This window comes from Ranitomeya imitator, chromosome 4 (assembly GCF_032444005.1).
Source record: "Ranitomeya imitator isolate aRanImi1 chromosome 4, aRanImi1.pri, whole genome shotgun sequence".
Lineage (NCBI taxonomy): Eukaryota > Metazoa > Chordata > Amphibia > Anura > Dendrobatidae > Ranitomeya > Ranitomeya imitator.
Genome location: NC_091285.1, coordinates 453135125 through 453158621, shown reverse-complemented (window position 1 = coordinate 453158621; position 23497 = coordinate 453135125). Strand labels below are relative to the sequence as shown.

Here is a 23497-nt window from a genome sequence, read left to right as displayed (position 1 = left end):
CCCCACATTCACTATACACCCTGCTGCTTGCCAGGCCAGACATCTTCTATCACATTATAGCAGGATGTGAAATAATCGACACCAGCATTATAATTGCAAACTATTCTTGCTCTTAGGTGCGACCTCCTGGAGCGTCCATCAGGCAGCAAGCCCATTATGTTAGAAGACCAGGGGGTGAAACTTTCCTTTACGCCATTCAAGGTGCTCTCTCTCCTCCTGGTTCTGCAGAGATAGCTTCTAAGTGACCACGAGAATAGTCCAAGCAATTGTGTTTTTTTAGATCTTGTATTTTATGCCAACTCCAATTATTCCAATAGATTTCCTCTTGAATGTTTGTAAGAGGATCTGCAAGCTCTTTACTAAATTCTTACATGAAATAGCAATTCTTGAGCTTGTTTTCTTAAAAATCTGTATTGGGCTGCTACTCTTGATGTTCCTCCTTGAAATGTATAAGTACATTGACAACTGTGTGTTACCAGTTCTGGGTTTCTTCCTGTACAGTCTGATACGTTTTAATCAGTGCAGACTGTGGTAGGATGTGTGGAGGCTTAGCACCCGATTACTCAAAGATTTTATACCAGTACTCTGATGTAAAATAAGCTTTGAAAAATCACATAATTTTGGTGCAACTGGAGGCTGCTCTAAAATGATGTGACCTTTGCTCTTCTCAGGTCATTTTTGCCCTGTTCCGAAAATGTAGGCAGAGCTTTGACAGGGGCGTGGTGACTGCTTCTCGTTAAATTCATGACGAGTGGTGATGTTCACTGTTATGACCTGGTGGTTAGGAGCACCCGGAATGACCTGATAGTTAAACCTCATACAGGACGAGCTCTGGGATGTGGGAGCTCTGCTGACCGCAAGCCCTAATCCTATCACACACACTAGAAATAGCCGTGGAGCGCTCCTGACCAGACCTAGGCGCCTCGTCACAGCCTAAGAACTATCTAGCCCTAGAGATAGAAAATAAAGCCTACCTTGCCTCAGAGAAATTTCCCAAAGGTAAAGGAAGCCCCCCACATATATTGACTGTGAGTAAAGATGAAAGTCACAAACGCAGAAATGAAACAGGTTTCAGCAAAGGGAGGCCAGACTTACTAAATAGACAGAGGATAGGAAAGGTAACTTTGCGATCAGCACAAAAACCTACAAAAGACCACGCAGAGTGTGCGAAAAAGACCTCCGCACCGACTCACGGTGCGGAGGGGCCACTCTGCATCCCAGAGCTTACAGCTAGCAAGACAAAATCATGAAAACCAGCTGGACAAGAAAACAGTGAACAAATAATGACTATCAGGAACTTAGCTTCTGCAGGAGAAGGCAGGTCACCAGAGAGATCCAGGAGCGAACTGAACCAATGCAAAAACATTGACAGCTGGCATGGAGTAACGATCTGAGAGGAATTAAATAGAGCAGCCAACCAAAGGATAAACCACGTCACCTGTGTAAGGAACCTCAGAAGCAGCAGCTTCACTCATAGCCACCAGAGGGAGCCCATAGACAGAACTCGCCGAAGTACCATTCACGACCACAGGAGGGAGTTCGACAACAGAATTCACAACAGTTCACTACCCTACAAATCTTACTCCAGCGGTGACTGGAATAGGATTTGTGGCAAGGAGCACAGAGGTGTATGCATCTTGTCTGGTGCTACTGATTCTTGAAGCATACGCCTCGTCATGAATCAAGAGCATCTGACTGCAGCCAATCCCCTCATCAAGACTTGAATGAACTGAACACCGGTTTTGATGTATCGGGTAAATGATAACAGTTGTCCATTTACTCAGAAATCAGGAGGAATAAGAGATGAACAGCACAATGCAAAGCTAGCAAAAATGATGTCCCACAATTACTTGTTTCTTAGGGATATTGGTACTTGCTACCACAGATTTGTCAGTAGAGCTGACCTGTCCTCTTTAAAGTGGACCAAATGTTCTACAATACTGTAAAGGCCTATACGATCATTATGGGATTATTCTCTTACTGTAAGTGTTTCAGGTTGTAACACTAACCTACAAATTTTTTTGATCAATATACTTTTATTCAAATGAATAAAACAAATTTACAACAAATTACAGACTTCTGTATTATCAATTTACATTCATTACTACATAGATTTATATACAAGGGCTATTTATCTTTTTTAAAATAATTTTTTTATAAGCAGAGTTTATCAGCACATTTTTTGTAGTGAAATAAACATGACCACACATTAAACTAGATTTTCATTTTCTTTTCCAGAATAGCTTTGTAAATGGTCGAATCCATTGGTTTGTATTGTTTGGTAGACTCATCTAAAAAGTATAATGGGTCCTTTATAGTGAGGGGATCAAAACCTTCTTTGACCAGTTCCACTTTACGCTGCTTGTAGGTTCCAGTAACTTTAATGGCGTCCTGTAGAGTCAAGCAAGAAAAGATTACACATTATTTATTTTATTATTATTATTTATTATTATAGCGCCATTTATTCCATGGCGCTCTACATGTGAGGAGGGGTATACATATTAAAAACAAGTACAATAATCTTGAACAATACAAGTCACAACTGGTACAGGAGGAGAGAGGATCCTGCCCGCGAGGGCTCACAATCTACAAGGGATGGGTGAGGGTACAGTAGGTGAGGATAGAGCTGGTCGTGCAGTGGTTTAATCGATCAGTGGTGACTGCAGGTTGTAGGCTTGTCAGAAGAGGTGGGTCTTCAGGTTCTTTTTGAAGGTTTCGATGGTAGATGAGTCTGATATGTTGTGGTAGAGAGTTCCAGAGTAGGGGTGATGCCCGAGAGAATTCTTGCATGCGGTTGTTGGAAGAGGAGATAAGAGGGGAGTAGAGAAGGAGATCTTGTGAGGATCGGAGGTTGCGTGCAGGAAAGTACCGGGAGACGATGTCACAGATGTATGGAGGAGACAGGTTGTGGATGGCTTTGTATGTCATGGTTAGGCTTTTGTACTGGAGTCTCTGGGTAATGGGGAGCCAGTGAAGGGATTGACAGAGGGGAGAGGCCGGGGAATAGCGGGGGGACAGGTGGATTAGTCGGGCAGCTGAGTTTAGAATAGATTGAAGGGGTGCGAGAGGGGAGGCCACAGAGCAGGAGGTTACAGTAGTCGAGGCGGGAGATGATGAGGGCATGGACTAGGGTTTTTGCAGACTCTTGGTTTAGGAATGTACGGATCCGTGAAATATTTTTGAGTTGAAGGCTGCAGGAAGTGGAAAGGGCTTGGATATGTGGTTTGAAGGAAAGATCAGTGTCAAGGATTACCCCGAGACATCAAGCCTGTGGGACTGAGGAGAGTGGGCAGCCGTTTACTGTAATGGATAGGTTCGTTGGGGGGTCGCGTGAGATGGGGGAAAGACGATGAATTCTGTTTTGTCCATGTTAAGTTTTAGATATCTAGCGGAGAAGAAGGATGAAATAGCGGATAGACATTGAGGGATTCTGGTTAGTAGGGTGGTCATATCTGGTCCAGAGATGTAGATCTGTGTGTCATCAGCATAGAGATGATACTGAAAACCGTGAGATTCTATGAGCTGTCCCAGGCCAAAAGTGTAAATGGAGAAGAGCTGGGGCCCTAGAACTGACCCTTGCGGGACTCTGACAGATGGGGGCGGGGTGAGGAGGTGGTGTGTGAGTGGGAGACGCTGAATGTCCGGTCAGTTAGGTATGACGAGATCCACGATAGGGCCAAGTCTGATGCCAAAGGATGAGATGGTCCGCAGCAACAGGGAATGGTCCACTGTGTGAAAGGCAGAAAACCGGTCCAGGAGGAGGATAGAGTAGTATCGCTTGCTCTTGGCGGTTAATAGGTCATTGGTGACCTTAGTTAGGGCAGTTTCAATGGAGTGGTGTGACCGGAAGCCTGATTGTAAGAGGTCGAAGAGGGAGCAGGAAGATAGATGAGAGGACAGTTCAAGATGGACGTGTTGTTCCAGTAGTTTTGAGGCATAGGGGAGAAGTGATATAGGGTGATGGCTAGATACAGAAGATGGGTCAAGAGAGGGCTTTTTGAGGATAGGTGTGATTGAGGCATGTTTAAAGCTTGAGGGGAAAACACCAGTTGTTAGTGATAGGTTGAAGAGATGGGTTAGGGTTGGGATGAAGACTGTGGCGAGGTTTGGGATGAAGTGTGGGAAGAGATCGGGTCAAGAGCACAGGTGGTGAGATGCGATCTTGAGAGTAGAGTGGAGAGTCGATCTTCTGTAATGGTGGAGAAGTTGGTTTTGGAGGTGGAGGGCTGGGTAGTTGGGAGAAAGCGCTCTGGGGGTTGTCGACTAAAACTGTCTCTGATGTTCTCAACCTTCTGCCTGAAAAATGAGGCAAAGTCTTCAGCTGAGATGAGTGGGGAGGGAGGGGTGCTTGGGGATGGAGGAGAGAATTGAAGGTGTTGAATAACTGTTTAGGGTTGTGAGACAGGGAGGATAAGAGAGATGAGAAGTAGGTTTGTTTTGCTGTGGCGAGTGTGGTCTTGAAAGTAGTGAGGGACTGTTTGAATGCGATGAAGTGCTCGTTGGAGTGGGATCTTTTCCATCTGCGCTCAGCAGCCCTGGAAGCTCGCCTCAGTTCTTTGGTCAGGCTGGTGTGCCAGGGCTGTCTATTGAGTTTGCGAGCTTTGGTATGTGTGAGAGGGGCAAGAGATTCCACAGCTACAGCTATTGTGGTGTTTTATAGAGCGGCAGCGTCATCCGCATTGTGTAGGGAACTTACATCTGTGAAAGGGAGGAGGGATTCAGAGAGTGGGTGTAGATCAAGGTGTTTAAAGGGAAGGTACCGCTTTTGTAGGTCATTAATAAATCATTGTAATGTAGCATAACATGCTGCTATAAGCAAGTTTGAAATTCATGTGAAACAGATTTCATGTGTTATGAGTTTAAAGAATGCACTGGGGGCTGACATCTTGGTTTTGCAGCAGTAGCAGGACACTATCAGTGTCAGATTACGGCACCCCATGGACATAGGGTCAGCGCTGGTCTATTATCTCCTATCTGTAACATTGCAGCAGCATTGAGCTGGGCACGCCTCTGTGGGCTGCACAACTCACTGCTGTAGGTGTGACTAGCTGCCATTTTATTATAGCCCTGTGCTCTCTATGGCAGGACAGAAGAAGCCCTCACTGCTCCTCTGTACTCCAGGCAGGCACGTCCTCTGCTCCTCACAAGCTGCCCTGTGTGCTTCTCCTGCTGTGTCTCCCCTCCCCCCTCACACACAGTCCCTGTGATCTCCTGTAAGCTGCACTCACAGCCTGCAGAGAGGGAGGTGACACCTGGAGAGAGAGAGCAGGGCAGCTGACAGGACAGGGATTAAGGTGGGGGAAGGGGGATAGCAAGGATGTTATTCACAAAAAAATGCTGCTGAGCCCACTGTGTTCTGCTTCTCTGTAAACAAGCTATGCCCCTGATGCAGTAACTGCTGGTGATAGCAGGTCACAGGGCGGTCACACACAAAATGGTGCTGCCCTGTGATGCTGCTCTTCATTCTTACTGTTAGCAGAAAAATTGGGGCAGTAACTGCTGACATAACCATTTCCCTCCCCTTTTGGGTGGTCAAATATCCCTGGGGCAGAGCTGCTAAATCTTACTATAGCTGCTTGAGGTCTAAAACGGAAAATGCTCCCCCTAGTGGTAAATGTGTATATTTGTAGAAAAAATATATAATATTTTTCATATAGAAATGTTTGCAAACAGTGCAAACATTGCATTAATTTCACAAAAAAACAAAATACAAGAAAACTGGTGGCACCTTCCCTTTAAGATTTCTGCGAGGGTGTGCAAGTTTGTTATTATTCTCTTTACTTATATAGCGCTAGCATATTCCACATTTCTTTAAAGATATTACTATTGCTGTCCCCATTGGGGCTCACTTTCTAAATTCAATTCATTATTAAGTGCATTCACTACAGATTTAAATGAATGAATACTGATTTTAATACTGATTTGAACACTGCCAATGTCACAAGCCATGTTTGGATCTGTGGCAGATCTGGTTTCTTCAGATTAAAACTTTTTTCCTTTCAGGTCATCGGGGGTTAATGCAACCTCAACCCAAGATATCTCTCCCTGACAGGTTCTCTGGAGGGAGAGATACATTTTTGGCTTTTCAGGAGACCTGCAAGTTGTACTTCAGGCTCTGCCCTCTTTCATTAGGGAGTGAGGAACAGCGTGTGGGGATTATAACCTCCCTCCTTAAGGGTGATCCCCAATCCTGGGCTTTCTCCCTGCCGGCCGGTTCTCCATCTTTTACGGTCGGTGGATGAGTTTTTTGTGGCATTGGCGCTTGTGTATGGGAATCCTGATGGCGTCTCCCTGGCGGAATCCCAACAGCGTAAAATCAAGCAGGGGAGTCGGCCGGCTGAGGAGTACTGCCCAGAGTTCAGGAGGTGGGCCACTGACACTCAGTGGAATGACCCTGCCCTTAGAAGCTATTTTAGGCAATGTCTGTCTCCAATGTTGCAGGATACTCTTGTGCAGCATGCCGCCCCCAGGTCGTTGGAGGCCGCCATGTCCCTTGCCATCTGGGTAAATGGACGCTTGAGGGAGAGACACCAAATGTGCCCCCAGTAGTCTTAGCTAGGGGGGTGACACACCTGAGCAGGCAGACGAACCCATGCAGGTGGGAGGAGTTGGTTCCCAAATGGGGTTGCCTACGGTTCGCCGTGGTGTGGGGGCATGTTTTTACTGTGGGCAGACTGGTCATTTCATCGATGTCTGCCCAGCTCACGCCAAAATACCTTTACCTACTAAATAGCCATGTCCCCCTGGTCGTGTGGAGGGAAGCAACAAGGGAATGTATATTTCCTTCATTTCTTCTCCTCAGTGTACCTTGTCAGCTGAAATGGTAGTTGGCGGGGTAACTGAGTGTATACCGGTGCTTGTGGACAGTGGAGCAGGTGTCAATCTGTTGGATGCTCATTTTGCCCAGACCCATGGCCTGAGGTGTAGGACATTAACTAAACCCCTAAGCATCCAGGCCATTGACTCTGTTCCACTCAGCCAGGGGTGGGTGACCCAAGTCGTGGATGATATACACCTGTGTATAGGGACTCTTCCTGAGGAGTCCCTGTCGTGCTACGTCTTAGGGGAAATGCCATCACCCATCGTTTTAGGACTCCCTTGGTTGAAAAAACACAGCCCCGTCATAGACTGGCGGTCAAGGGAAGTGGTCAGCTGGGATCAGTCTATTGTGGGCTGCTGCCCGGGAACTACTGTCTCTGCCATCCTTCTACAACCTACTCCTTCTTCTCCAGTGGGGGCAGCAGAGGTGCTGCCAGGGAGTAGGGGCAGGACTCAACCTTCTCCACAAGCTAACCCTGAGTGTCTGAGTCCCCTTAGGAAGAGGAGTCAAGGGGGGGGGGTTCCCTCTGAGCATTGTAGGGTGTGAGTGTGGTGACACAGGGGGACGCCTCTGTTGTCAATTCCTCAAATCACCATCTTGTGGTAAATGTATGCATGGAAATAAACGTTCAGGTCCGGACTTGTGTGTGAATGAGTACGTATGGGTGTCCACCAAAAAAATCATGTGGAAGTGTGCTACTGGGACCTGGAGTTCCAGACTGATTGGGCCATATCGAGTGTCGGCCATTCTCAGCCCGGGGACTTTTCAGTTGGAGTTACCCCAAGTTATGGATGTACACAACTCATTCCCCAGGTCGGTTTTCTGGAGATTTGTAGCACCTCTGGAGCCTACGTTGTTGGCATTTCCATCAGGCCACGTTTGCCATAAAACTAACGGTCAGGTGTGAACTCTGGTGGATCAAGGCATCCTCACCGTGAGTTTTGGCAGGTGTTGAGGGTCCAGTGGCCCCTCATTGAAAGGGGGGTACTATCACGATCCATGTTTGGATCTGTGGCAAATCTGGTTTCCTCAGATTAAAACTTCTTTCCTTTCAGGTCATCGGGGGTTAATGCACTTTCCTTTCAGGTCATCGGGGGTTAATGCAGTTCTCCCTCCCCCCTCCACCTGGTGGCCACTGGTGTAATTACTTTGCTGCCTAGTCTGCTGATGTGGTTGGTGACCATTCCCACCATCCTTCAAGAGGTCACCTGATGCATCAGCTGACTGTCGGTGTAAGGGTATGTGCACACGTAGAATGGTCCACAGCGGATTTTTCCGCAGCAGATTTAATAAATCCGCAGTGCAAAACCGCTGCGGTTTTTACTGCGGATTTATCGCGTTTTCTATTGCAGATTCTGCTGCGGATTTACATCTTCAGTTTTCTATTGGAGCAGATGTAAAAACGCTGTGGATTCCGCAAAAAGAATTGACATGTTGCGGAAAATAAAACCCTGCGTTTCCGCGCGTTTTTTTCCGAAGCATGGGCACAGCGTTTTTGGTTTCCCATAGGTTTACATTGTACTGTAAACTTGGGAAACTGCTGCGTATCCGCAGCAAAATCCGCATCGTGTGCACATACCCTTAGAGTTCATTCTGCAGCGACCAAGCTGGGAGCAGTTGTTCGTCAGCTGAGTCTAGTGTTTCATTCCTGCTGTGCTATGCTTTTCAGCAGTGAGCTAAGTGTTGTTTTTCCCTTTACCTTGTCTGTCATACCTTCCCTTTGTGTTGTTTTAGTGCAGTGGTGGGACCAATGTTCTCACTTGCCAATTCCCTACTTAGGGACAGGTGCAGGGCTAGCGAGGGCTTTGTATCCTGCTCGGTGACAGGTTGAAAAAAACCTGTATAGGGAGATCAGGGCACATCCTTAAGAGAGTGCAGGAGGTGTCCATCTCCCCGTTTCCTATCGCAGGGCCCACCGTTATAATTGGGTTCCTGATGACAGCAAAGTGAATGGGAATCCTGAAATCTCATACACATTAGATTGTCAGTCTATCACTTCCATCTATAATATGATGAGCTATAGTAATATGATGCACTGTTTGGATACTTTTACTAGCTTATATTAAAATCTATAATATTGCATTACAAGGATCACTGATTTATTAATGAGATAAAAGATTAATGAGATAAAAGATTAATGGATTGAAAAAGGTAAAAAGAACGATTACCTGTATTCGCACAAAACAAGGTCTGGCATAATTGGGTAAATAATCTGTTACTTTATTGTACAGTTTGTCTCCATCAAATGATTCTCCTTGCTTCAGCTTGATGGATACCATTCCAATTCTTCCTTCATGATCTAAAATTGGGCGAAGTCATAATGTAGTAAATGTTGATAATGGTAATTTTAGTTTAGATATCTCATTTTCAAATATGTTTTTAAAAAGATGATCCTTGTTCAGGACTTTCATCTATTAGCGATAGTGGAGAACAGATACTTCAACAGGACAGACAGTCACAGTTTGATGGTTGATTCAGCAGTGAAGAGGGAATTATTTCAAGTAAAGGACTTTATTCTGGGTGTTCCTTTTTTTTTTTTTTTTTTTATGATTTGACTGTGGGGTAGGTAATGGGGTCGTCTTATAGACGCCTCTCCATTACTAACCTCTAGGCTTGATATCACCTGACAGTATTGCGGTTGTGGTAACCTTTGTTCGCCCCACTTGCTACCACACCAGGCCAAGTGGGAAGAGCTAAGCAATGGATAAGCAATTTCTTGGTCGCCTGAGAGCTGATGTTTTTAGTCTGAGATGGGGCCAATATCAATGGTTCCTTCCTAGACTATTAATAGTTTAGGAAGAAGCTTCATTTTTTATATTTTTTATTTTTTTTGGGGGTGGGGGAGGTTCCACCATTTTAATAACCAGGAATGACTAAGTATACAGCTGTGAGCGGATATTAATAGCTTGGGAAGCTCCATGGATCATTACCCCTTTCCCAGGTTATAAACATCTGCACCATCTGTCCTCCCTCACTCTGCTGGTTAATAAGATGTCGATCCCATGCCATTTTTTAAAATATTTATTAATTAAATACATGTAAGGTACACACACACGATACTAATTATATATGTCACTAACATATTTATATCTCTATTCTATGTGTATATATTCTATTTTGTCAAGTCATTCTATGATTGTACTGTACGCGGCTGCTGAAATTTCAAGTTTTCAAGGACTTGGGTGTGTAATAATCGAATGGCACTCGCATGGTCTGAGTGCTGTGCGTTTTGTTTTGTTTTTGTCGCACCCATTGACTTCTAATGGAGAATGTGATCCGATTTTCGCATACAATAGCAGCATGCTGCAATTTTTTTTCCCAGTCCGATCATGATCTGATTCGGGGAAAAAAAAATCGCATAGAATAACATTGGTCCGAATGCAATGCAATTTTTAATCTGATTGCATTTGTCCGATTTAATCACAAGCGGGAGTGAGCCATTGTACTATATATGAGATCAAATACAGATTCTTTACTTACAAGGGACTGGAACGCCATACACATTGGCTTCTTCAACAAAGTCAGTCATCCCAACAATATCTGCTACCTCTGTAGTTGCAACATTTTCACCTTTCCATCTGTAAGAGAATAATATATAACCAAAAAGAATTACATCAATGAGGTTTTTGCCTGGAAGAGATGAGCAATGTTTCACCCACATGGAAGTTCATACAGATGGAATCTTATCTCCTTTAGCCCCCTGTTTTCACCTTCATAACCAGGCCAAATTTTACAATTCTGACGTGTCAATTTATATGGTAATAACTCTGGAACGCTTCATCGGATACCACTGGTTATGTGAATGTCTTTTCATGACATATTGTACATCAGGTTAGTGATAAAATTTGTTCAATATGATTTGCATTTATTTGTGAAAAATCAAAATTTGGCGACAATTTTGAACATTTTGCACATAAAAAAAAAGTAATTTAACACGAAATAGTTAATAAATAACATTTCCCACATGTCTCCTTTACATCAGCATCATTTTTGAAACTTTTTTTTTTTTGTTAGGAAGTTAAAAGGATTAAAAGTTAACCAGCGATTTCACATTTTTCCAGCAAAATTTACAAAACCATTTTTTTAGGGACCACATCACCTTTGCAGCGACTTTGCGGGTCTTGTATGACAGAAAATAACCAAAAGTGACACCATTCTTAAAACTACACCCCTTAATGTACTCAAAACCACATTCAAGAAGTTTTTTGGGGGGTTTTTTTCACATGAGAAAATGGACCCCAAAATATGTTGTGCAATTTCTCCTGAGTATGCCAATACCTCATTTGTGGGGGAAAACCACTGTTTGGGCACACTGGAGGGCTCAAGAAGGAAGGTGCACCGTTTGACTTTTTGAACGCAAAAGTGTCTGGAATCGAAAGCGGACTCAATGTCGTGTTTGGAGAGCCCACCATGTGCCTAAACAGTGGAAACCCCCTATAAATGACCCTATTTTGAAAACTAGACCCCAGCAAGGAATGTATCTAGATGTGCAGTGGGTACTTTCAACCCTCAGGTGCTTCACAGAATTTTATAACGTAGAGCTGTTAAAATAAAAAATAATATTTTTCCCACAAAAATGTTTTTAGACCCACATTTATTTTCACAAGAGTAACAGGAGAAAGTGGACCCTAAAATATGTTGTGCAATTTCTCCCCAGTACGCCGGTACCCCATGTTGGTGGGAAATCTACGTCCGGGCTTTTTTGTAACACAGACTTTTATGAAATGGTCTGCAGGTGTCATGTTGCGTTTGGAGAGCCATTAAAGTCTTTCATCAGTGGAAACCCCCTCACAATTGACCACATTTTGTAAACTAGATCCCTTAAGGAATTTATCTACATGTGTAGTGAGCACCTTGAACCTACAGGTGTTCCAGAACATTTTACAACATTGATCTGTGAAAATTAAAAAATATATATTTTTCCTACAAAAATCTTTTAGCCCCAATTTTTTTTCATTTTCACAAGGAGAAAATTGGCCCCAAAATTTGTTGTGCAGTTTCTCCTGAGTACATAGATACCCCATATGTGGTTGAAAACTAGTTTTGAGGCACAGTGCAGTGAAGAAGCGCAGTATTGGAGTTCAGATTTTGCCTGGATAGTTTAAGGGTGCTATGTCACATTGCCAGAGCCTTAGGTGTCAGAACAGCAGAAACTCCCCATAAGTGACTTCATTTTACAAACTACAGCCCTAATTAATTCATCTAAGGGCTCCTTTTCACTTGCGTGAAATACGTCCGAGTCTCGCAGGTTAAAACCCGGCTCTGCCACCGGCACTCCAGAGCAGAGCGTGTTGCCGCACAGCAATACATGGAGCTGCACGCTCCGCTCTGGAGTGCCGGCGGCAGAGCCGGGTTTTAACCTGCGAGACTTGGCCGTATTTCACGTAAGTGAAAAGGAGCCCTAAGGTGCAGTGATCATATTGACACCAAATGTAGCTCACAGAATTTTATACCATTAGGTGGAGAAGAAAGAATAATTACATTTTTACCACTAAAATGTTTTTATCCTCAAGTTTTTAATTTTTTAAGGGCTAATAGGAAAAAAATTATCTTTTATTTGTGAAAATTTCTCCTACGTGTGCCAATACTCTACATGTAATCAGGAAATACTTTTCAGGCACAGTGCAAAGCTCATAAGGGATGTAGCGTCATATTGTAGTACAGATTTTACAGTTATGGGTTGCAGGTGCTATGACCCACTGCTAGAACCAATGAGGTGCCAAAACATCAGAACCCCCAATAAGTAACTCCATTTTATAAACTACACATCTCAATGGTGCAGTAATCATATTGACAGCACTTGTGCCTCACAGAATTTCATACCATTGGGCAGCGAAGAAAAAATAATTGCATTTTTAACACCAAAATTTAGTTTTAGCCTCATTTTACATTTTTGCATGGGAAAATTGGTAAAAATGGTACCAAAATTTGTCCCACAATTTCTACTGAATGTAAAAATACCCAATATGTGGCTGTACAGTACTGCTTAGCCATACGGCGAGACTCGATGCGACTATTATTATTTATATAACGCCATTAATTCCATGGTGCTGTACATGAGAAGGGGTTACATACAAAGTTATAGATCATTTACCGTAAACAAATTTACAGTGACAGACTGGTACAGAGGGGAGAGGACCCTGTCCTTGCAGACTTTCATTCTACGGGATAATGGGGAAGAGACAGAAGGTCAGGGGAGCAGCAGCTCTGGTGGTGGTGTGCAGATATTTTGATGGCTCTTGTTTCTTGTGCTTTTGTTAGCTCTGGTGGTGGTGAAGCGGCAGACTGGTTATTGCAGGCTGTAGGCTGTAGGCTTTTCTGAAGAGATGGGTTTTCAGGTTCTGTCTGAAGGATCAAAGGGTGGTGGATAATCGGACATGTTGAGACGTGGAATTCCAGAGGATGAGGGATATTAGGGAGAAATCTTGGAGGCAGTTGTGCGAGGAATGAATAAGTGTGGAGGAGAGTAGGAGGTCTTGGGAGGATCGAAGATTAAGTGAGGAGAGATATTGGGAGATTACTTATAAGATATATGGAGGATACAGATTGTGGATGGCTTTGCAGGTCAGTGTTAGTAGTTTGAACTGGATTCATTGGAGAATTGGGAGCCAGTGGAGGGATTTGCAGAGAGGAGTAGCGAGGAGAGATGTGGATTAGTTGGGCAGCAGAGTTGAGGACAGACTGGAGTAGTGCAAGAGCGTTGGGGAGGCCACAGAGGAGGGTGTTGCAGTAATCGAGGCGGGAGATGATGTGGGCATGCACAAGTTTTAGTAGATTGAGGGCTGAGGAAGGGACAGATTCTGGAAATATTTTTGATTTGGAGGCGACAGGAGGTGGCAAGAGTTTGGACGTGTGGTTTGAAGGACAGGGTAGAGTCGAGAGTTACTCCGAGGCAGCGGATTTCAGGTGCGGGAGAGAGCGTGATGTTGTTTACCATAATAGATCGGGCAGGGAAGATATGTGAGATGGAGGAAAGATGATGAGTTCAATTTTTGTCTACATTGAGTTTTAGAAAGCGAGAGGTGAAGGAGGATATGGCTGATAAACACTCCGGGATTCTGGACAGCAGAGAGGTGACGTATAGGCAAGAGAGGTAGATCTGAGTGTCGTCCGCATACAGGTTGTACTGAAAGCCATGGGATTTTGAGTTGTCCTAGGCCAAGGGTATAGATGGAAAAAAGTAAGGGCCCCAGGATCGAGCCTTGAGGGACCCCAACAGAGAGAGGGCGGGATGAGGAGGTAGTGTGGGAGTGGGAAACGCTAAATGTGCGGTGGGAAAGGTAAGAGGTGATCCAGGACAGGGCAAGGTCTTTTATTCCAAGGGAAGAAGAAATCTGTAGCAGTAGGCAGTGGTTGACTGTGTCAAAGACAGAAGACAGGTCGAGAAGGAGGAGAATGGAAAACTGTCTGTTAGCTTTGGCTGTAAGTCATTAGTAATTTTGGTGGGGGCAAAAGCCAGATTGGAGGTGGTTAAGGAGAGAGATGAGAGGTGGGAGGAAAGTTGAGCATGGATATGCTGCTCAAGGAGTTTGGAAGCAAATGGGAGCATTGATATGGGGCGATACCTGGGCATAGCAGTTGGGTCAGGGTTTGTTTTTTTGAGGATGGGTGTGATGGTGGCATGTTTGAAGGCAGAGGGGAAGGTACCAGAAGATAGCGATAGGTTGAAGAGATGGGTTAGGGCTAGAATAAGCGTGTTTGTGAAGTTGGGGAGTAGGTGGGAAGGGATGGGGTCAAGTGCACAGGTGGTGAGATGTGATTTTGAAAGGAGATGAGTGATGTTGGAGAGGGAGGTTATTAGGGAAGGGCAGAGGTCTGGTATGTGGAGTGGTTGGGGTCGTGGAACAGTAAAGGTTTGCCTTGTTTGGTCAATCTTATTGAAGTAGGTGGCAAAGTCCTCGGCAGATATTAGCGGATTTCGAGGGCAGTGGTGGGCGGAGGAGAGAGTTGATTGTGCCGAACAGTTTTTTTGGGTTGTATGATAATGAAGATACACGGTTTGTGAAATAGGTCTGTTTAGCAGAGCTGAGGCCTAATTTGAAGGCAAGTGTAGCTTGAAAGCAGTGAAGTGGTCTGGCAGGCGTGGTTTTTTTCCAACGCCGCTCTGCAACCCTGGATGATTGTCGAAGTTTTTTGGTGAGATTGTTGTGCCAGGGTTGTCTATTGATTCGTCGCACTTTGCCTTGCGTGAGAGGGGAGACTGATGTCAGGGTGGTGTTATAGAAAGCGGTGGCGCTGTCCGTGTCATGGATTGAAGTTATAGAGGACAGAGGTAGAAGAAAGTCTCAGTCTGTGAATGTCTAGGTGTGCGAAGTTTCTGCAAGGATGTGCTAGTGGCTGGACATGGGGGGCAGGTGAGGAGGACAGGGATGAGAATGTGAGTAGGTGGTGGTCAGATAGGGGGACGGGAGAGGTTGTGAGATTAGATAGGGAGCAGAGGCAGGTGAAGAGGTCTAATGTATGTCCATCTGTGTAGGTGGCTGTGGAAGACCACTGAGTAAGTCCAAAGGATGAAGTGATAGGAGTTTGGAGGTTGCTGGCTGGCGGGTGTCGGTAGGGATATTAAAGTCACCTATGATGATAGTGGGGATGTCAGCGTAGAGAAAGTGAAGAAGCCCAGGTGGAGAACTGGTCGATAAAGGCAGTGGCTGAGCCCAGTGGTCTGCATATGACAGCCATTTGGAGATTTGAGGGAGAGTAGATATGGACAGATTGGACCTCGAAAGAATAAGGATAAGGGATGGTGGGGGTTGGATAGAGTTGAAGGATCATTTTGCATCCTGGAGTGCAGATTTTCCTAGAATAGTTGGCAAACTCAATATACAGACTCCCTAGGTGCTAGAACAGCAGAATCTCCCCTCAAGTGACCCAATTTTGGAAATGATACACCTTTTTAATTTATCTACAGGTGTATTGGCGATTTTGACTCCATGAGTGTTTTCTAGAAACAAGCCGTAGTGGATGTTGCTGGCTAAATGACTAAATATTGCAAACTGATATTGTAGTGACATATCTTCACTCCGCGACACGGACAGCGCCACCGCTTTCTATAACTCCACCCTCACATCAGCCATAGACTCAATCGCCCCTCTCATGCATGGCACAGTGCGACGAACCACTAGGCAACCTTGGCATAACAATCTAAAAAAAACCTGACAAGCATCCAAGGTTGCGGAGCGGCATTGGAAGAAAACATGCCTGCCAGACGACTTCACTGCTTTCAAACAAGGTACATTTGACTTCAAATTAGCCCTGACCTCCGCTAAACAGATCTATTTCACTAACTTGTATCTTCACTATCATACAACCCAAAGCAACTATTCAGCACATTTACCTCGCTCCTCCACCCACCACTGCCACCTCCAACTCCCCTCATCTCTTCCGAGGACTTTGCCAGCTACTTCAAAAACAAGATCGACCAAACAAGGCAAACCCTAACTGTTCCGCGACCCCAACCACTCCATATACTAGACCCCTGTCCTTCCCTAATAACCTCCCTCTCCAACATCACTGAATTAGAGCTTACTCGCCTCTTTTCCAAATCGCACCTCACCACCTGTGCACTTGACCCCATCCCCTCCCACCTGCTCCCCAACCTCACTAACATGCTCATTCCAGCCCTAACCCATCTCTTCAACCTATCGTTATCTTCTGGTACCTTCCCCTCTGCCTTCAAACATGCCACCATCACACCCATCCTCAAAAAAACTAACTTTGACCCAACTGCTATGCCCAGCTACCGCCCCATATCACTGCTCCCATTTGCTCCAAAACTCCTTGAGCAGCATGTCCATACTCAAATTTCCTCCCACCTCTCATCTAACTCTCTCCTTGACAACCTCCAATCTGGCTTCTGCCCCCACCACTCCACCGAAACTGCCCTGACAAAAATCACTAATGACTTACTCACAGCCAAAGCTAACAGACAGTTCTCCATCCTCCTCCTTGACCTGTCCTCTGCTTTCGAAACAGTCAATCACTGCCTACTGCTACAGATTCTTTCTTCCCTTGGCATCAAAGACCTTGCCCTGTCCTGGATTGCCTCATACCTTTCCGACCGCACATTTAGCGTTTCCCACTCCCACACCACCTCCTCATCCCGCCCTCTCTCTGTTGGAGTCCCTCAAGGCTCTGTCCCAGGGCCCCTACTTTTCTCCATCTATACCCTTGGCCTAGGACAACTCATAAAGTCCCATGGCTTCCAGTACCACCTGTATGCGGACGACACTCAGATCTACCTCTCTGGCCCAGATGTCACCTCTCTGCTGTCCAGAATCCCGAAGTGTCTGTCAGCCATATCCTCCTTCTTCACCTCTCGCTTCCTAAAACTCAATGTAGACAAAACCGAACTCATCATCTTTCCCCCATCTCACGTATCCTCTCATCATGCTCTCTCCCGCACCTGAAATCCGCTGCCTCGGGATAACTCTCGACTCTGCCCTGTCCTTCAAACCACACGTCCAAACTCTTGCCACCTCCTGTCGCCTCCAACTTAAAAATATTGCCAGAATCCGTTCCTTCCTCAGCCCACAATCTACCAAAACTCTTGTGCATGCCCACATCATCTCCCGCCTCGACTACTGCAACACCCTCCTCTGTGGCCTCCCTGCTAACTCTCTTGCACCACTCCAGTCTGTCCTCAACTCTGCTGCCCGGCTAATCCACCTCTCTCCTCGCTACTCCCCTGCTTCTCCCCTCTGCAAATCCCTCCACTGGCTCCCAATTCCCCAACGAATCCAGTTCAAACTACAAACCCATTCACAACCTTTCCCCTCCCTAGATCTCTGAACTAATCTCCCAATCTCCTCCCTCATGTAATCTCCGCTCCTCCCAAGACCTCCTACTCTCCTCCACACTTATTTGTTCCTCACACAACCGCCTCCAAGATTTCTCCCGAATATCCCCCATCCTCTGGAATTCCATGCCTCGACACGTCCGACTATCCACCACCTTCGGCTCCTTCAGACGGAACCTGAAAACCCATCTCTTCAAGAAAGCCTACAGCCTGCAATAACCATTCTGCCGCCTCACCATCGCCAGAGCCGCCGCCTCACCCCTACCTTCTGCCTCTTCCCCACTATCCCATAGAATGTAAGTCCGCAAGGACAGGGTCCTCTCCCCTCTGTACCAGTCTGTCATTGTAAACTTGTTTACTCTAAACGATATCTATAACTCTGTATGTAACCCCTTTCTCATGGAGTTAATGGTGCTATATAAATAAATAATAATAATAGTGCCCAGTATGTTGTAGTGCCCAGTGCGTTATGTCTAGCTTTTGTTTCTGGAGGCACACACCCGTAAATTAGGCGGGCTCTCATCGCTACAGAAATGCCAAACGTGGACGCTAAATGTGGTTTAGACACATGGGTTCAGAAGGGAGGGGGTGCATTTGGATTTGCTGTGCAGAATTTGCTGAATTTCTTTGGGGGGGGCGAGGAGCCATTTCTGCTTGCCAGAGCCTTTGTACTACCAGTAATGTGGAAGCGCCTTATACCTTATATTTTCTTTAACAAATGATGGGCCTGAGTGGGAACTTGCTTTGTTTGTGTATTAATTTGAAGCTCTTGTTGGGAACAGTTTATGTAACATGTTGATCACATTTTATCTACACTGAGCACTTTCTTTGGGGTTTCCATCTAAATCTCCAAGTAACGTGATTCAGATGAAACCCCCCCACAGGGATCCATTCAGTTACTCTGGATTCCATGTGGCTTCTTTTCAGCAGTGTCCTTCTGTCATAAGTGCACAAAACTGTGGCATACTGTGCTTTTATGCATGCTTAAATAGATGGACACCGCCGGATCATAGGCCCGATGGTGTCCACAGTGCCTCCATCTGCTTCAATATAGGGGATCTTCCACTGGGGGTTCCGACTGAATCACATATTTCAGAGAATTACACTAAACCCTGGTGTAAGCGCTCAGCATTGAGTGTAGGATATATGTGAGCCGAGTCATACTGCGATCCTTGGGAGGCAGAATGAGCAAATCAACAACAGGTGAAGAATTGGTTTTATTTACTTTTTACGCCATTCCTCGTGCAGTATAAGTGATTATATGACTTTATTCTTCGGGTCAGTGCAATTACATCAATACCAGATTTATATATATTTTTTCTGTTTGGATGCCGTCACACACTAAAAAACGCTTTTTATTGAAAAAACAAGTATTTTGAGAGCTATAATTTTCCATATTTCAACCAATAGTCATGTGACGTGTTTTCTCCAGTCACCTTCTACGACAGCAGCATCGGAGGATGTCTCCATGTCCTAATGGGGGACAGGAAACAAAGAGTTTAAATACCCTCCCCTTCCTGCAATCATCAGTGTTTTCCCTGCCCCCCTATGGGGCGTGAAGTGGTTCTCTGATGGTTCTGCCGGGGATCGGGAGCATCCATCCTTTCTTGCCGCCGGGCAGCCTGGGTCAGGGGCTCTGCTCTCCTGCTATAGCTGCTCCCGTCTCCATGGCCTTCATGTGAGTCGGGACCCCCTTTCCCGCACCTCCTGCACCTCCAAGGGTAAAGCGGGGCGGTGACGTGCAGCCGGGGTCCTCTCGCAGCTCCCTGGCTTCCTCTTCTCTTTGCCGGCAGATTCTGCAGTACACGTGCATCGGAAGTGACGTCATCCCGAACTTCCGGTTCACTTCCTCTGCGTTCCAGCATGGAACGCACGCGCGCCCGGTAGCCGCTGTATTGCAGGATCTGCTGCCACATGGGTGTTCGGGTTCCTCCCCCCCACCTGCTGACCTGGGAGAGGAGGAGCACAAGATTTGCTGACACCGAGACTTCGATTATTTAATCCTGTTTGGGAGATGCCACCAGGTAAGGCCCACTGTCTGTTTCTGTGTGACTATGGACGGATAGAACATGGACGGCGACAAAAAACCTTTCTGCCTCTGCAGAGCCCAGCGTCCTCCCTCCTACAGTAAGAAGTGAATGAAGGTCCTTCACTTCTAGGCATGGCATAATAGAAGACTTAGTCCCCCTTCTCTCTGTTTTAGGGAGACAGAGTTTCTGCCCCTAAGAAGGATAAAGCACCCAGTCGCAAATGTGGTGTATGTGCTACCAGGCTTCAATCCTCATATAAGAAGATTTGCCAGCCCTGCACTGAAGAGGTGTTGCGTACAAAACAACCTTCTCTGTTGAACAGTATCAAGACCTTCATTAAACAGGAGGTCCAGTCTTCTGTATCCGCCCTTTCCCAGATCCTGTTACCACAGCTCCCCCCTGCTAAAAACAGAAGGATGGCTCCTGTGGAGTCTGATTCAGACTCAGGATGAGGTCTGTACTTCGGACTCTGGGAGAATGAGGCCATGTTCACACAGTGCGTTTTTTACCGCGGAACCGCGGCGGTTTTGCCGCTGCGGTTCCGCAGCTGTTTTCCATGCAGGGTACAGTACACTGTACCCTATGGAAAACAGGACACACTGTGCACATGGTCCGGAAATTGTAAAAAAAAAGACGCGCTGAATAGCTCCCGGAAAAAAGAAGGAGCATGTCAATTCTTTTTCCGGAGCCGCAGCGGTTCTGCACCCATAGACCTCCATTGTGAGGTCCAAACCGCAGTAAAACCCGCAGATCAAAAATATATCTGCGGGTTTTACTGCGGTTTGATGTGCAGAACCGCTGCAGCAGGAAGTGCGGGGAGCGGGCGGAAGTGCGTGGGCGGAGTGTGGCTGCCCCCCCCGTGTTCCGATCCCGCCCCCCCCGTGCTCCGATGCCCCCCCCAGTGCTCCGATGCCCCCCCCCCAGTGCTCTGATGCCCCCCCCGTGCCCTAATCTCCCCCCCTTATACTCACCCGGCGTCCCGGTGTCCGTCCGGCCGTCTTCTCCCTGGGCGCCGCCATCTTGCAAAATGGCGGGCGCATGCGCAGTGCGCCCGCCGAATCTGCCGGCCGGCAGATTCGTTCCAAAGTGCATTTTGATCACTGAGATATAACCTATCTCAGTGATCAAAATAAAAAAATAGTAAATGACACCCCCCCCCCTTTGTCACCCCCATAGGTAGAGACAATAAAAAAAATAAAGAATTTTTTTTTTTTTTTTTTTCACTAAGGTTAGAATAGGGGTAGGGGTAGGGTTAGGGGTAGGGGTAGGGTTAGGGGTAGGGGTAGGGTTAGGGTATTTTCAGCCATTTTAACCCTAAAAAAATTCCTAGAAAACACACAGACTCTGGCTAGAAAACTGCATCAAAAAAAGCATCAAAAAACGCATCAAAAACGGACCAAAAAAGGACCAAAAAAAGGACCTGCGTTTTCTGCCAAGAGCTGCAGTTTTTTAAAAAACAGTCAGGAAAAAAAAAGCATGGAAATCCTGAACGTGTGAACATACCCTGAGGGTTCCTCTTCCACCCCCAGTTCTAATAATAAGAAATACTATTTTTCCCTACAGGAATTAATCGGTATGGTCAGGACCACCATGGGGGTTGAGGAGGAGGAGGTAAAACAATCAGGGCAGGATGAAATGTTTGGGGCCTGAAACCTAGAAAACTTAAGGGTTTTCCCATTCACAAGAATATCCAGAGCTTTATCCTTCATGAATGGGACCTTCCGGAAAAAGGACTTGGCGTTCCTTCAGAATTAAAAAATCTGTTTCCCATAGATGGGGAGATGTTCTCTTTGGGACACCCCCAAAGTTGATGTACAGGTATCAAGGGTGGCGAAAAAGATAGCTCCCTTTTGAGGATTCATCCCAACTTAAGGTACCGTCACACATAACGATATTGTTAACGATATCGTTGCTTTTTGTGACATAGCAACGATATCGTTAAGGAAATCGTTATGTGTGACAGCGACCAACGATCAGGCCCCTGCTGGGAGATCGTTGGTCGCTGAGGAAAGTCCAGAACTTTATTTCGTCGCTGGACTTCCCGCTGACATTGCTGGATCGGCGTGTGTGACGCCGATCCAGCGATGTCTTCACTGGTAACCGGGGTAAACATCGGGTTACTAAGCGCAGGGCCGTGCTTAGTAACCCGATGTTTACCCTGGTTACCAGCGTAAACGTTAAAAAAACAAACACTACAAAGCACAGCGCCAGGGACAGACAGCTGAAGGTAATTCAGCTGTCTGTCCCCGGCGCTGTGCTTCTCTGCACTCCTCCTGCATCCTGTGTCAGCGCCGGCCAGCCGGAAAGCACAGTGGTGACGTCACCGCTCTGCTTTCCGGCTGACCGGCGCTGAGAGTGCAGAGGAAAGCAGAGCGCCTGAGGACAGACAGCTGAAGGTAAGTATGTAGTGTTTGTTTTTTTAACGTTTACACTGGTAACCATGGTAAACATCGGGTTACTAAGTGCGGCCCTGCGCTTAGTAACCCGATGTTTACCCTGGTTACCGGGGACCTCGGGATCGTTGGTCGCTGGAGAGCTGTCTGTGTGACAGCTCTCCAGCGACCAAACAGCGACACTGCAGCGATTGACATCGTTGTCGGTATCGCTGCAGCGTCGCTTAGTGTGACGGTACCCTTAGAGATCCCATGGATAGTAAGATTGAAAGTTTACTGAGGAGATCCTGGGATACCTCCACTAACCTAAAAACAAACGTGGCTTCCACCTGCATTCCTAGGTCACTGTTCCGCTGGCTCCGTACTCTCGAGGATCACCTTACTCAGGGAACTTCTAGGGAGGAGATTCTGGACACCATTCCCTTTCAAAAAGCGACAGGTTTCCTCGACGACGCTTAGGCAGAATCTGTTCGTGTAGCAGCTAAATCTGCAGTCTTCTCCAACTCTGCTAGGAGGGCTCTGTGGCTGAAATCCTGGAGTGGCGACATTACTTCTAAAGCTAAACTTTGTGCCATTCCATTTCATGGTCACTATGTTTTTGGGATGACTCTCGATGACATCTTAGAGAAGGCTACGGACAAAAAGAAAGCGCTCCCAGAACAGAAAAACCCTAGGAAATGTTTTTTTTTCTCCTCCAGGGATCAGTCTTTTCAGAAAGAATACAAGGGGAAAGGCAAAACAGGTTATTGGAGCTATCCTAAAGGGGGTAAGGGCAAGAATATCTTTGTCCCCCACTACCAACAAACTCCTGAAAAACAGTGACTACTCTCGGCCCGTCGGTGGACAACTCTCAAACTTCCTCTACCTGGCAGTCCATCTCTACAAACCAGTGGGTGCTCCGTACCATTCGGGATGGCTTAAAACTAGAGTTTGAGAGTTCTCCCTCAATGTCTAATGTCTAAGGATTACCTCCATACAGAATCTGCATTCCTGGGACTCATTACTATTGGGTCTTCAGGATTTACTCCAGTCAGGGGTGATTTCTCCAGTACCTAGAAGGAGATGGGCAGGGGCCATTATTCTTGCCTCTTCCTAGTCAAAATGCCTTTAGGGAAGCACAGGATTATTATTATTTGTTATTATAGCGCCATTTATTCCATGGCGCTTTACATGTGGGGAGGGGTATACATAATAAAAACAAGTACAATAAGCTGGAACAAGGTGGCTCACAATCTACAAGGGATGGGTGAGGATACAGTAGGTGAGGGTAGAGCTGGTCGCGCAGCGGTTTGGTCGATCGGTGGTTACTGCAGGTTGTAGGCTTGTCGGAAGAGGTGGGTCTTCAGGTTCTTTTTGAAGGTTTCGATGGTAGGCGAGAGTCTGATGTGTTGTGGTAGAGTTCCAGAGTAGGGGTGATGCGCGAGAGAAATCTTGTATGGGATTATGGGAAGAGGAGATA

General features: G+C 46.1%; 2 protein-coding genes across 3 annotated transcripts in view; one reads left to right on the top strand and one right to left on the bottom strand.

The window, feature by feature from the left end:
* The window catches only part of MAN2C1 (mannosidase alpha class 2C member 1), a 122795-nt gene that overhangs the window by 72495 nt on the left and 26803 nt on the right, over positions 1-23497 (top strand). The window contains exon 26 of one of the 2 annotated variants that reach the window (XM_069765775.1): positions 117-201. In XM_069765775.1, coding sequence (XP_069621876.1) covers positions 117-201 — 85 coding nt within the window. Of the gene's footprint in view, positions 1-116; positions 2070-23497 lie in introns of those variants that run through there. The other variant, XM_069765776.1, reaches the window with a different exon arrangement.
* LOC138676457 (long-chain fatty acid transport protein 2-like) overlaps positions 2017-23497 on the bottom strand; it is a 96041-nt gene continuing 74560 nt past the window's right edge. Inside the window, exons 8-10 of the mRNA XM_069765777.1 lie at positions 10301-10398; positions 8989-9119; positions 2017-2391 (exon numbers count right to left, since the gene is read on the bottom strand). Coding sequence (XP_069621878.1) covers positions 2215-2391; positions 8989-9119; positions 10301-10398 — 406 coding nt within the window. The 3' untranslated portion in view covers positions 2017-2214. The remainder of the gene's footprint in view (positions 2392-8988; positions 9120-10300; positions 10399-23497) is intronic.